This window comes from Limanda limanda, chromosome 1 (assembly GCF_963576545.1).
Source record: "Limanda limanda chromosome 1, fLimLim1.1, whole genome shotgun sequence".
NCBI lineage: Eukaryota > Metazoa > Chordata > Actinopteri > Pleuronectiformes > Pleuronectidae > Limanda > Limanda limanda.
In genome coordinates this window covers 35,175,210-35,189,487 of record NC_083636.1, presented here as the reverse complement: position 1 = coordinate 35,189,487, position 14,278 = coordinate 35,175,210, and the positions used below count along the sequence as shown (strand labels likewise).

General features: G+C 42.6%; 1 protein-coding gene across 1 annotated transcript; it reads right to left on the bottom strand.

Moving 5' to 3' along the window:
• Window positions 1–743: 743 nt before the first annotated feature.
• LOC133006623 (bone morphogenetic protein 1-like) lies at window positions 744–13,679 on the bottom strand (the record flags this gene model as incomplete). The annotated part of the gene is made up of 20 exons (XM_061075681.1): window positions 744–878; window positions 964–1,214; window positions 1,405–1,618; window positions 1,707–1,834; window positions 3,023–3,148; window positions 4,151–4,331; window positions 4,448–4,611; window positions 5,501–5,626; window positions 5,722–5,917; window positions 6,509–6,654; window positions 6,764–6,880; window positions 6,994–7,096; window positions 7,384–7,499; window positions 7,832–7,956; window positions 9,336–9,441; window positions 9,526–9,704; window positions 10,707–10,824; window positions 10,938–11,084; window positions 11,183–11,272; window positions 13,589–13,679. Coding segments are annotated over 20 exons (2,859 nt in total), but the record flags the coding sequence as incomplete, so codon positions are not given.
• Between the last annotated feature and the right edge of the window lie 599 nt (window positions 13,680–14,278).

The window sequence follows — 14,278 nt, the reverse complement described above, 5'->3', positions numbered from 1 at the left end:
ACACGAGGAGATCGAGCAAACTCCACACAGGAAGACCCCGGTCAAACCAGGATTCGAACCTAGAACCCTCTCCTTCCCCCTGTGACCACAACCAACTGTGATGTCACTTCTGCATCACAGCAGCAAGGCTAACAAGCGAAACAACTAGAATAAGCAAAAATACGCCTTTCAGCTGGTGTTGTGGGACATAAGCAGAAGTTGCTGCGATGTAAAAACGAAATATAGAAAGTTATCACTTCGCCCAACTGTGTGTTGCAAAGAGATTTAAAGCACAAAAACACGAGTCAGAGGAAAAGCAGAACTTGTTGGAAGCACAGTAATGGTTTAAAAAGGAAGCTGGGAAAATACTGTGTGGGAATGTTCTGCATCTTGATCAATGAAAAACTAAACTAGAGCAAAGACAAAATGAAATAGATAGATAAATCAAAGTAAAAAAACAAAACAAGCCAAACTATATCACAATATATACATGTATATCTTTACAGTGTTATGACAATCATTCAATAGAGGCTGAATTTTACTCAAAAACAGTCACTTCAAACTTTTCCTCTTGTGCAGCTATAACTATCATTTCTCTGCGTGGTTTCTCTCTCCAGCAGACGTGAATGTGAAGTATGCGTCTGCTGGTGTTTGTGGTGTCGATCCCGTGCATCCACTCCTCGTCTGGAAAAGGGCGTGTTCCACCAAATGCCAGGGCTGAAGTCTCCGTTTTGGTTTTGGGGCTGGGATCCGACGTGTCACAGTCACTTGCTTGCGTGTAACGTGTCCTGGAACTTGGTGCTTGTGTAGCGCACGTGAAAGCCCTTTTTGTTGATGCTGTCGTCCGAGTGAAACTTTAAAATGATGGCGTCTCCAGCCGAATAGACCTCTTCTGGAGCCTGTGGGGGGGAAAGGATAGAGTTGTAGGGGAAAAGGTTGATCCATCAGCGTTTAGTACAAAAGATTGATATTTATAAAGCCCACCCCAGATCCGCAGTAGCGTCCCAGCCTCGGAGACTTGATGTCGGCGCCGTCGTACAGCTCCAGGTAGTCGTACCCGCACTCGGCCTCCTCCTCGATCTCAAACACTCGGAAGATGATCTCCACTCCGTAGCCCTTCTCGGCAGTGACCACCCACAGGCAGTCGGAGCCACCGGGGTAGTTGTTATCTCCAAACTGTGCATGAGAGAACAGATCTTTGGTCTTGACCTCGGCTTTCAGGCTCCCTCCACATCCTGAGAATTCACAACCACAAAATTAGACGGGTCAAAAAAAAAATTGGGATCTCGTAAAAGTGAGGAAAGAATGCAGATTTCTAAACACGACAGAAGAACTAACCGGTAGTTTAAATGCCACAGTGTGTTTTGTAGTCTACTCTTTACTGCAAAGGACCATTTTAACATAATTCTAGTGTCTTCCTCCCACCTGCTCTGTACGAAACCTCGAAGCCTCTTTTCTGCACCGAGTTGTCTGAGGCAAACCGCAGAAACAGTTTGTTGCCACTGGAGACGACCGGAGAAGGTTTCTTGGTGCCGCAGAAGCGTCCGAGACTCGGGGCGCGGGTGTCTCGCCCGTCGAAGATCTCCAGATGGTCGTAGGCGCACTCCAGATGGGCCTCCATCTCGAGCTCGTTGAAAACCTGACAGCCATTTTGGAAAACTGTGAATGACTTGATATTTTGGATCATAACCATCATGTTTAAATGAACTAGAAATGCATTGACGTACGAGTTTGATGCGGTGGCCCGGGGTTGTGGACAGAGACCAGGTGCACGCCTTCTTGCTGGGATATCTGTCCGGCCAGTTGGGGCTGCTGATGATTCCCGACGCACTGTTCACAACATGATCACAACCGGCTGAAAGAAAAAACAAAGAGAGATGCATCACTTTGCGCTCAGATCACAGCTACATGGCTTTACTCTTTTTTAAATCTTTAAGCATCCATATGAACAAGTAACAATCCCATTAGCATTAGAATCCACAAAGTGAGTTAACTTGGATAAATCTGAGGGGAGGCCCACACTCTGTGACTCGGCCGATTATAGTTATATTACCTGATGCTACTTTTATCTATCAATTATCTACGACGTTTGAGAGAAATGATTCGAGTTCAACAAAGAGCGAAAGGAATCCAGAGACAGGGGCTGTTTTTTATCAGTCCACAAATACATCATTAGTCAGCAAAATGTGAGTGATACAACTGACCAACAGGGGGCGTAATTAGTATAAACAATGCATATTTCTAATTTCTGGCCTGTCTGATGCCTCCCCCAGAATCCACCAGTTGTTTTAGGGGGCAATTATCTTCTTCAAATATCTGAGTCCAAGGAAATGGTCTAGATGACAACTCAAAGCGCTTTACTCACGGTTCAGTTTTGCCAGTCTCACATTCATGCAGTGCATCTACGTGCAGCACTTTGTCGCACATCACTCACACAATTTGGGGTTCAGTCTCTTGCCCAGGGACATTTCGGTGATGGACAACCCGCTCTACCTCCTGAGCCACAGCTGCCCTTTGGGTTTTGTTTATTTCTGGTTGTGTAAAAAAGATGGCTATAAAACCTTTGGGGAAACAAAGTTGGAGGTTTCCTGTTGCTAAGCTGCAACCTCATATATGGACAACTGGAGAAGTTTCGGACATATTCACAAAAACACACTTTTCAAAGTTTTGTGGCATTTTTTAGGGAAGGATGCTACAAAATGAGGAGAAAACCTGAACTTCCAGGGATATTGCTCACAATTTCCAGTGACCTTGTAAAATATCTTGCAGTTATTCAAAACACTTTATGCTCATGTAAAAAATTGCATTCACGCATCATTTCACAAGCTCAGAACACAAGGACCCTAATTTGACTCCAAAATTTGCTCACACACTCTTCATCTTTTACATTTCCCACTCTTCATGCAACTTAACCTTCCTCAAGTCAGCGGATCAGTTTAACTTCAGCTTGAGAAGTTGCATTTTGTAGTCGTCTCTGAATAGATTTGGCTGAACTGACCCTTTAAAACCTGCAGGTGATCGACAGCAGACACACGTACTCTACCTTCCTTGCAGTCGTGCTTGTTATCGTGCAGCATGAAGCCCCCCCGGCACTGACAGCTGTAGCTCCCGAAGGTGTTCACGCACTCGTGCTGGCAGCCGCCATTGTCATCTGAGCACTCGTCTATATCTGTGGACATGCAGGCAATTTGAATTCAGGATTCCATCGCACAACGTGTCACAACAGGCTGCAGACGACCAGCAAAACAAGATGAGGAAACACTTAAGGTATTTTAGGACACAAAGGCTTTTTCTGTTTTCTAGAAAAAGGGAGAACCTGCTCAGACAACCCAGGATCAAATCTCAGCTAAACATCTCCTGCATTTTTCTTAATTTTGGAGGTCAGAAAATCACACTTTATTTATTGCTGGTTTTTATAAGCTGAACTGCAGTGAAAAAGATGTCAAAAAATGAATAAAAAGAAAAATACAAAACACAACAGATTGCAATGCTAAATGAAACCATAAATAATTTGTTCCTGTGTAGCTGTTCAGATGAACTATTATTATTGATTTATATAATTTAAATCACAAGAGGGCCAAACGTTGGAGAATTTATCACACCAATAAACATAATTTATCACCATCACAGAATTTCTTTATATTAATAAATCAACTATCGAATATAACTCTATAGTTGCCAGATAAAAATAATGTGTAGAATAAGCAAAAATTATTATAACTGTGAAAGGAGAAAGTCATCTGAATTAAACATTAAGGATGAAACCAAACTTCCAGCTTGTGTAAAATTCATTTCAAGCGTCACACTTATTGAAACCACTCATTCTTGTGGCAGAAACTGAAGACGGCTGTCTGCATCGTCCCTGCAGTGAGATGATGGTTTCACACTTTCTACTGTGCAACATATGAATATTAGTCTGTGTTACAATCTTTCAAGTTTCAAGTTTATTTATGTAATTCCAGCCACATCTGTAAAACACAGGGGAAGTTTTGTTTTTCAGGGCGTGTGTGAACATACAAACAGTTAAAAGATGAAAACAGCAGTTTTAAACACAAGCAATATGCATAAAGTTCGACAAGTGCCTGAGTTAAATTGATATAAAATACAAAAATATAATAGTTGAATATTTCCCTCCTCAGTGCTTCCTTGTGCTCGACTCCTCATCACTCACCGGAGAAGAAGTGAGCCTTGAAGCCCCTCTTGGACACGGTGTTGTCCGACTTGAACTCGATCCTCATGTTGTTGTGTTGGGAGGTGATGACCTCGGGCTTCTCCGCTCCGCAGAATTTCCCATGAAGCTTTGAGTCTGAGCTCAAGCCGCTGCGCACCTCCACATAATCATATTTACACACCTGATGGTAAACACTAGAAGATTTTACTTACTACCAAGGAGCATTGTGGAGAAATCTACTCGTCACATAAACCCTCTGCACAAATGATTGATTATTCACTGAGACTTTCAACTCACATCGTTCCCTTCGGTCTCGAACACGTTGAACACCAGGGTGATGCGGTACTGAATGGGCGCCACCAGCTGCCACACACAGTTCTTGTTGGGGGGGTACTCTTTGGGCCAGCCGGGGGTGGTGAGCGAGCCGTTCAGCATGGTGATGAACCCACCGCAGGCAGCTGCTGGTGGGAGAGAGCAGAGATTTTAGTGGTGGAAGCCTGAAAGAAAGATACTCGCATAACATAAATTACATTTAGTTGTTTTTCTTTAATTGTTCAACTACAGAAAACAATGAACTCTTAAATCACAGGCTGTCAAACCAAGAAATAGAGTAAAAGTGTGTAAAATGTAATAGGAAGTTGCAGAGCTGGAATCTAAGCATCTTAACCAAAAGTTGGGGGAATAAAATACTGTTATTTTAAATAAAAATCAGGAATGTGGCAAATTTCTTCTTCAATTTTTATGTTTGGATGGATCCAGTGAGGGGATCAGGGGCAAAATGAATCAAGGGAGTGGTGCCCTCTTGTGGTAAAAGAGAAAACTAACAGGGAATCAAGCTTGAGATGAGATGACACCAGCAGCCCCAGAGAAGTGCATGAACACATGAAATGTTACATATAAATTTAAGTATAAATTGATTGAACAACAAAAAAATTGCTTTCTTGTGTGGTTCAGTTTCTCAAAGGGCCTTATGTTTACGTTCTTCATTAAATCTTTGGCATCCATGCTCTCATAGCTTCCTCACTACCTACAGGAAAATGCAGTAACTTCTCAGCTTGGATGGATCCTAAAGGTGGAGGTGTGGCTTTTGAAAAGTAGTGCATATGCAATAGAAGAAGATTGTTTTACATTGGATTTTGATCTTGTTTTTACGCTTTTCTCATCGGAAACATGTTTTATTTCTGTCGCTGTGTTTTGAAAGATGCTAAATAAATAAAGTTATTATATTTCAGTGACAGGACCAATTAAGGCTTCATCCAGTTTGCAGACTTTGCTTCTTCTTGATTTGAAGTAACACTCTAACACATGTGAAGTAATGTGTTGTCCCATGTATCGGTGCTCTACACTCACTCTCACAGCTGTGTTTGTCGTCTGCCAGCTCATATCCGGGGTCGCAGGCGCACCTGTAGCTGCCCAGCGTGTTCAGGCAGCGCTGCTCGCAGTGACCGTTGTCGGGTCGGGAGCACTCGTCCATCTCTGGCAAAAATACAAACAAATCAAGAGTAGGGCTTTTCTGTGCAAACACAAAACAGTCTGTGTCATTTCCTGCATCCCAAGGTCAACCTGCTGACCTTTAAAAAAGTTGGCTGCAAATCCGGCTTTGTTGACCGACCCGTCGGACACGAACTTGAGCCAGAGCTGGTCGGAGCTGCTCTTGATGTCGTCCGGTTTGTCGTAGCCACAGAAGTGGCCGAGCAGCGGGCTGTTCTCCGAGCCGCCGTCCCGAACCTCCACGTAGTCGTAGGCGCAGCTGTCGTGTCTCTCAGTCTGCGGCCGAAGCAAAGGACGGGGAAGTTTACAGAGAGTGGATACAGCAGGTAAGAGAAAAGTCTATTATGCTCAAAGGACCGGGCAAGAGAAATGAAACAGCTTCAGGCGAACTGAGAGAATATGTGGATATGTAAATGACTTTAGAAATGCTCTGTTGTTTAAACAAAACCATTTAAAAACGAGTTGTTTTAGATCCTCTTATTCATACTGTTGTTATAGCAGTGCACTCGCTTTTTAATTGGACACTGGATGTCAGAACTTTCTATCAACAGTCTATAGTGTAGAGAGGAGTTTACCCTACCTGGTTTATCTGCGATGAAGATCTTACAGTCAGTGTTTTTCATAAAAAGAAATTGAAGTTGCTTTAATAATGTTTGGTGGCTTATCTATAAGTTTCTTCTGTCTATCTATGAGTTTGAATTATTGACTCAACTCATCAAAAAACAACTAAATGCCTAAGATACAGGCTATTCATGAAATATAAACAAGATTTAGTTTTCTATATCACAGTTAAATCCTGTTTTTCATCATTTGCAGTGATACTTAGTGTTGTTCCAGATTTACCAGTAACAATAAAAGTGAGTATACCTCAAATGACTGGAATGAGAGGCCAACATTGAAGCCCTCTGCCACTGTGATTTTCCACACGCACACTTTACTGGACTGGTAGTCATCGGGATAATTAGGGGACTGGATCTGGCCGCTGTCCCGCGTCACCTCTCCCCCACAGATGGCTTCACAGGAGGTAAGAAGTGATGTTAACTAAACCGGAGACTTGTTTTCTGTGGTTCTACATTCACTTCTTCACATTATACAGAGAAATCAGACGTTAAACATACGTACCTTCATAAACAGCGGAGAAGCCTTTGCCCAGCCAGCTGCTGCTGCTCCTGAATTCAATCCACAGTTGACTGTCAGTGGAGACGATGGGATCTGGAAGTGTGTCTCCACAGAAGCGACCTGCATGTGAGGGAATAATGACTCAACCTGTCAGAACTGAACTCAGCACTGAAGCTGTATCAGAGTTCTGCAGAAAGAGAGAGAGAGAGAATATCTACTGCTGAGTTAGAGACCTTTCAGTGGCGCTTTCCCCCAGAAGCCGTCTCGGACCTCCACGTGGTCGTACCAACACAAGTGACTCCTGAAGAGGTCCATGGAGGTGAAGTTCAGAACGATCTGAACAGGGATGAAAAGGGACAGACGGAGGACGGGTGTCTAAGCAACTGTTCTTAAACTGACATGGAAATGTATATTACTGCAGCGTTTTACAGTTCAGTCCGAAAAGTCGTGTCTGAAATGTTTGTTACAGCAGCAGAACATAGTTTGTGTTTGGTGTCTAGGCTCCAACATTCAGACGATATAAGGGCATTTTGATTTTCACACAGTAATTTTGGACAAACAGTAGTTGGTGGACCACTCTAAACTGAAGAGATGCATTCACTTCTTCATCTTTTCTGTTTCACCTTCTCTCCAGGAGTGACAGAAATCCTCCAGACGCAGTGAGAGTACGCCGAGTAGCCGTTGGGGAAACCAGGAGAGGAGAAGTTCCCAGAACTGTCCTGCAGGCTCTCGCCGCACTCTGTCACAGCAACACATTAAAATCGCAGAATGACCAACAGAGGCTTTAAACTTTATTTTCTTTCCAGTTTGACATTTAGAAGATTTACATCTTTTTATATTCAGCTATGAGACAAAAATAACTTTGATAATGATGAAGCCTAAAAACAAATCAAGGTCCATGATCTCTGATGGATAGAATATAATAGAAATAATAGAATGGAATAGAATTTCTTACTTGTCATTGTATTTTACAAAATACGACCAAATTACAAGTGGTACCTCTGGTTGATGCATACAAATTAAGTGTGTCCTCACACCTATTTATTTTTCTGCTCATCATATGTATCTTACTTGCACATTTGTAGAGTTTTCGAGCTTGTGCGATGTCCCCTCTGCTGAGCCTGGTCCTCTGTCCAATCGGGGGCCTGACTCCGTTGACATCGTAACGGGGCAAGATCGTGTCTAAGAAGATTCCTCTGTTTGGGACAAATCACGAACGTGAGCAGTTTATTCAACTGACGACTGAAAAATTACTGAAGGCAGAAGAAAGAGACAATGGGCATCTAGAGTGAGGGACGCTTGGTTCAGACAGAACCCGCTTGGCGTGCAGGGTTTGTTTATTTTAGATCCGACTTCTGTTCGGCACCTTGATACTTTATTGATTCTGATAATCTCTCGCTGGGTTTTCGGAGCTCACTCTTGCTCAGTTCCCATGGTGATGCGCCCATGAATGACAGGCATGTGCAAACAGAGCGCCCTGAATGGGGCCTTTGGCCGGTGCCAGCCGGCTCAGTGGAGCCCGCTCCTGAATGCCAGTAGAAAAAGGCCACTCCAGCCCAAATTGTTCAACAAAGCCTGAACTGCCAGGCCTTTATTTAGCTTGGCTTGCCTCCATGACCCAGACCAGCAAAGCGGTGATCGAGGTATTAAAAAAAAAAAGAACAACAAAGCGCAGAGAGAAGCAACAGGGCAACAACATGCACGAGACAGAAATGAAAAGGAGACTAGTGTGAAACCATTTCTGTGACAATACAGGAGCAAATCCCTGAGGTTTCCTATGGAGCTTGTTTGGCTGAGCTGAATAAAGAGACAATCACCAGGTCAGTGTCGAGGCTCAGCTGATGATGCAGCTCAGAGAGAGGGAGAGTCTTTCATTACATTACATTACATGTCATTTAGCTGACGCTTTTGTCCAAAGCGACTTACATTTTTTGTACACTCAACATTTTTGAGGGGCCATTTAGGGGTTCAGTATCTTGCCAAGGACACTTCTGCATGCAGATGGGGAAGAGTGGGGATTGAACCGGCAACCTTCTTGTTGGAGAGCGACCACTCTACCCCCTAGGCCACACCGACCCTCATTATCTAACTTTCTTTTATTGCTGTCTTATCTAATTCATAGATCGATGAATAAAAGGATTGAAAGATGAACTGATGGACGGATGGACTGATAGATTGATGGATAAATGGATTGATGAATAGATATATTGGCGGTTGAATGGATGGATGATTGGATGGATGATGATTTGATGAATAAATGGATGAATTAATTGGTTGATGGATGATTGAGTCAGCAGTCGTGGTGTAAATGTCCCACTTAGAGATGTAGACGGGTCAAATATAAAGAAGTGGTGGACAGAGTGACTCACCAGTGCTCAATGATTTGACTCTTGAGCAAAGCATTCATCCACTAATCGCTCCAGTTGAGCAGTTAAAGGTTCTATGAATATGAGCCAGACTTGAGCTAAAAACACAGCGTGCCTTCCCACCAGCGAGAAATAAAAGTGATGAAATCCTCGCTTTCCCTTCAACACATCATAAAAATGTGGAGGATATTAAAGCCTCATGCACCAACCTGGAAAATGTGTTCCTTGCATAATGCATGATGCTGCCAAAGTCGTACACTTCCCCCAGTGAGTTGACCTCGGCCGGTTCCATCTTCAGGAAGTTATACTCCTGTCCTGCTCACACACAGAAGAGTCACTGGACAAATCGGAAGGTGAGCACACACGTCCATTCACACGTCCTCACCTCAGTGACAGTACCTGGCTGGATGTTGTCTCTGATGATGCTCACATGCTCGTCACGGTCCGGACGCGTGTGTTCGTGCCAGAAGCCGATCACGTGGCCGAGCTCGTGCACCACGATGCCAAACTTATCGCAGTTCTTCCCTATGGAGATGGCCTGGGGGCCGCTGCCTCTCCTCCCCACGTAGGAGCAGCACCTGCAGGGGGCGACACTATTCAGGGCCCCATCCTGCAGCACCTTAAGAACAAGAACTGACTCTTTCCTGCTCATATTAAAGGAAAAGGGTGCAAGATTAAGCTCATTGACTTCAGATCATTTTTAAAGAACAGGTTTGTTTATGAAGTTTTGGAATCTCTGAGGTAATTAAGATCCAGGCAGCCTTGCTCCAATTATTACATTCACAAAGGAGATTACGTTTTGGCCCCTGTCTGTTTGTTTGTAGCAGTATCATGCAAAAACCACTGAATGAATTGCCACAAAGCTGGTGGAATGACAGGACACAGGCCAAGAAAGAAGTCATTCAAATTTGGCGTAGATCCGAACAAAGGGACAGATCCAGGGTTAGAGTTTTCTTCTATCATTTTATTTAGCATTGTAGAAGGTGTTGTCATTTTCACCAATTTCTTACAGAATGATTCATGGATCTGGCTGAAAAAAGAAATCTGACACATTGAGAGGACTGAAATCTATGAGTGTGGGTAATTTGGTGCAGCTAAGGTGAGTTCTAGTTTGTGCAGGATTTAAAGGGATAAATCACGTATTGATGATGGCGGGATGCTTCCATTTTTAAACCTTATTTACTATCTCAGATTGCATGCATGCGGAGGCAGTGGAAACAAGTGATAAACACTGACATCACTTTCTCCATAGAGTTGATTCGGTGAACAGTAACTTATGTACATGCCCCCGCACAGATTGAGACAACATAAACTATAGCTAACTTAATTTGTCTGGTAGGTGCAGAGCAGGATATTTAGAGCTTTTTATCCCCAGGAAACGGCTGTTTGAGAGCAGAGAGTGAACCCAAACAGATGTGGGGCTGGAAAAACCAAACTAAAACCAGCTAAGAGTTGTTCCAAATGTTCTGTGGAGCTGTGCAGAGTTTCTGGGTTTTCGAATTTTGTTTACGGTCTGTATCCAAGGAAGCTGATGAGAGTGTGATGTTTGATTTCCACATTGTAATGATCGTCCGACTCACCCACACGGCCTGTAGGTGAAGACGATGTAGCTCTCCTCGGTCGTCCTCTCAGTGAAGGTTACACAGGTGTGTTTCTCCCAGTGACGCATCGCCTGACGGAAAATGGCTCGCTGACTGCCTGAAAGGAAACTCTGCATTAAGAGTCCGACAGCTCCAGGTGGTCGAAACCACACATGGCAACGAGCACGATGCAGAGGAAAGAGTTATTGGTGGTTTTACTTCAGAACTCACCAGTAAAGTTCCCACTGATGGCATAGGGAATGATGCCGTCGGGCCACACTCGCTCGGCCCTGGAGGTGGCCGCTCTCCTCAGGCGACGGAGGATTCCCTTTGCCGCTCTTTTACTCCTGATGCTCTCGTTGGAGGTGGAACTGTTACCTGTAAAAACGGGAGATCTGCATTGATTAGTGTCTCTATGAAGAACACGAGTCAGTGAAAACCTTCACAGATGAATAAACTCACTGCGGCTCTGTTACCTGAGTGTGTTCGGTTGGTCTGGAGGCTGCGGACATCTCTGAACATGAGGAGGTCCTCTTCATCCAGGGCAATGTCTCCGAGAAAGGCAGCTGAGGCAGACAGATGAGCACACAGCAGGACATTATTTAAAATAAAGAAACTCCAGATAAATGTTAATAATTTATTATTTTATGCCAAGTGCCACAATGCTTTTCTGCAAAAGATTTTGACATTTTAATTCACTTATTAACTCTCTTGCCAAGAGTTGGATGTGAGGATTGATACAGCTCTCTTGATGCTGCAGCAGAAGTTTAGCTTAACACAAAGATTGGCAATGGAGTGAAAAGTTAGCCTATCTCTATATAGTTGAATCTGTACCTTAAATGCACTTCATAAATTGTATGCAACATGTCAATAGTCATCAGTGTGTTGATAACAATTCATATTTACTGGAGACACATTGAAGTGGTATCAGTCCTCTCATCCAATTCATAGCAGGAAAGTAAGGTGTCATTTCCCAAAATACACAATTCTCATTTCTTTGAAGTTCAGTGTTGGAAACATAAAACCTAATCTGAACTCACAGATGATTTGAAAACATTTCACATCACCATGTGTCTTAACCACTGATTTGCTGTGTGTGCTTTTACAAAGAGAGATGCATTAATGTCGTACTTTATTCAGCAGTGTTGCACAGAAAGTGGAAGCTACAAGTGGAAGAGTGAGCAAATATAACAAAACAAAACTTTGACACCATTTGGGTTTCTGGCTCCTACAGACTGTGTTGAATATGAAAACCTTTCACTTCTTTCCTGAGAAAGTCATTATATGTCCCCCCAGTCATTAGAGCCTCAGTTGCTAGTTTTACATCCTCTAATGTGCGTCGTGATGATTGAATAATCCTCTCCCTCTCCCCAGGAAATGACATTTGGTTTCCATCATTTCAAACATACACCTCACATGAATCAGGATCTCATATTGTGCCCGTCAGGCCGAGCAGCCCACTGCGGTGTTTCCCATTAAATACCTAATTTAGCCCTGTGATGTAACAGCCTTTGAATGTACAAATGAAAAGACATAGCAGGCCCTGTGTCGGCCTTTGAAGTGAATTCACTCATGCAAAGGGTGACTGTAAATGACTGTCACCCCTGCAGTGTGCACCCCATGCCCTGAAGCCAAAGGGATTTCACCGGCGTCCAGCCAAGAACGGCCCTGGCACGGCCTCAATGACCCCCAGTCTCCAGGCAACTGCCTCAGAGAAGGAGAGCGGTGTGTTTTCTGGAGTTTCAGAAGTTACAAGTGGAAAAAAGGAACCCTGAGCAGCTGGAGGCCCCCTGATAACCAGCGTAACTGTTTCATGTGCTTGATGATGGAAATTCAAAGTGTTGTATTTTCCTTTTTTCACAAGAGGAAGCAGAAAATTCAAAGAATCAGAGACACTGGCAACTTTGTACCATTTAAATGTTATTAACATCAGTACCTTTATATCTGCATAACCATTATCATTATAATGTTCAATTAATACATTCATGTACTTTACTGACACTTTACTTTCAAAATACTTGTATGCATAAAACTAACCTTAACCAACAGTGGAATGTCACTAAGTACATTTACTCAAGTACATAATTCTAAGATACTTGTAGTAGATTTCGTCCATTTTAAACTACTTCATACTCCAAATACTTTACTTTTAACTCCGCTTCATTTACTTGACAGGAGATCAATAATTCACGTACAAAACACATGAGCAGCTCATAAACTATAATGCACTGTTGAAATGAAACTAACCAACAATTAAAGTACACTAATGTACTAGTACATATGTAAAACTTGCTGCTGTACTGCTTCTGAAGTCAAAGTAATGTGCAGTACTTTTATAATAGGGTTTTTGAGTGCAGTTGAATAAAGATGATTGGTCCCAGCCAAGGCTTCACTTGTTTGAATTATTTAACCAAAATTAAAATGCATGGCAATGACTAAACGTTTATGAGAAAATACACTATTTTTACTATGAACATGATGATTTTGTACGTCATGACAACACAATGTCATTCGTCAGCTGAAACTGGATCAATGAGATCCACCTTTTAACTGATAACTGAAAATATGAATTACACTTTACATTTCTAACATACAAAATCCATCAAATATTTAATATCCATTTGCCCTATAATTAAAACCAATAATGCAGAACTTTTTCTTCTTGAATGAGGTGTTTTTTTTATTGTTTGGAATCTGTTTGTTACTTTTACTTGAGAAAAACATCCTATGTTCTCATAATAACAACTAGTCATCAATTAATTGTGACAGTTAATCACTTATAAAAAATAAAATGGGGAGGTTACTTTTGCAATTGGCTACATTCGCAAATCCCACTAATAATAGACCACTACACTAAGGTGAGGAGGTGAATTGCACTGTACCAGCTTTGCAGGGATCCTTGTAATCGATTGCATCACTGAGGTCCGTAAAATTAGTTTCCACAAACTCCCAGTCAGCGTCCAGCACTGCATGAAAAGAAGCGTTTGTGTCAATCTGTGTCGCAGAGAAGTGTTGGCACATCCTTCGGTTAACGACTTTCACACGTATCTGCAGGCAGCAAAGGAAACGCTCAGGGTTCCTGCAGTTGTCAAGCCTGTGAGCTGTTGAGATTTGACCCCCCCTGCTCCAACTCCTACAGGACGCTTTCACATGCAAATGACAATGCTCTGAGCTTCACAAATGCAAATCAGTTTCCCTGAGAGCAGATAACACCAATATGTAAGAGGCACCAACAAACTATCTGGCTGAGTAAACCAGGCTTAAAATAAATATTAAACCTGAAATTTTAAATTGTTCTTAAGTAAGTAAGTGTGCTATAATGAATTATATTGTATACCACGAACAAAGGTCAATGCAGTCAAAAGAAATGAAACAATGCACTTTATTTCAAATTTTTATTGTCATCCAATCCTAAATCTCAACAACTGTACAGAGTGGCATGATTACAGTCACTTTTTCAATTGTGCTGGTTAAATGCACAGAGGAAGTGTAAACCACACCTCTTCCAGCAAATAAATGATGCTGGGTATGATCATCTGTGTCCTGTAAGCTCCAAACTTCTACTGGCTTTC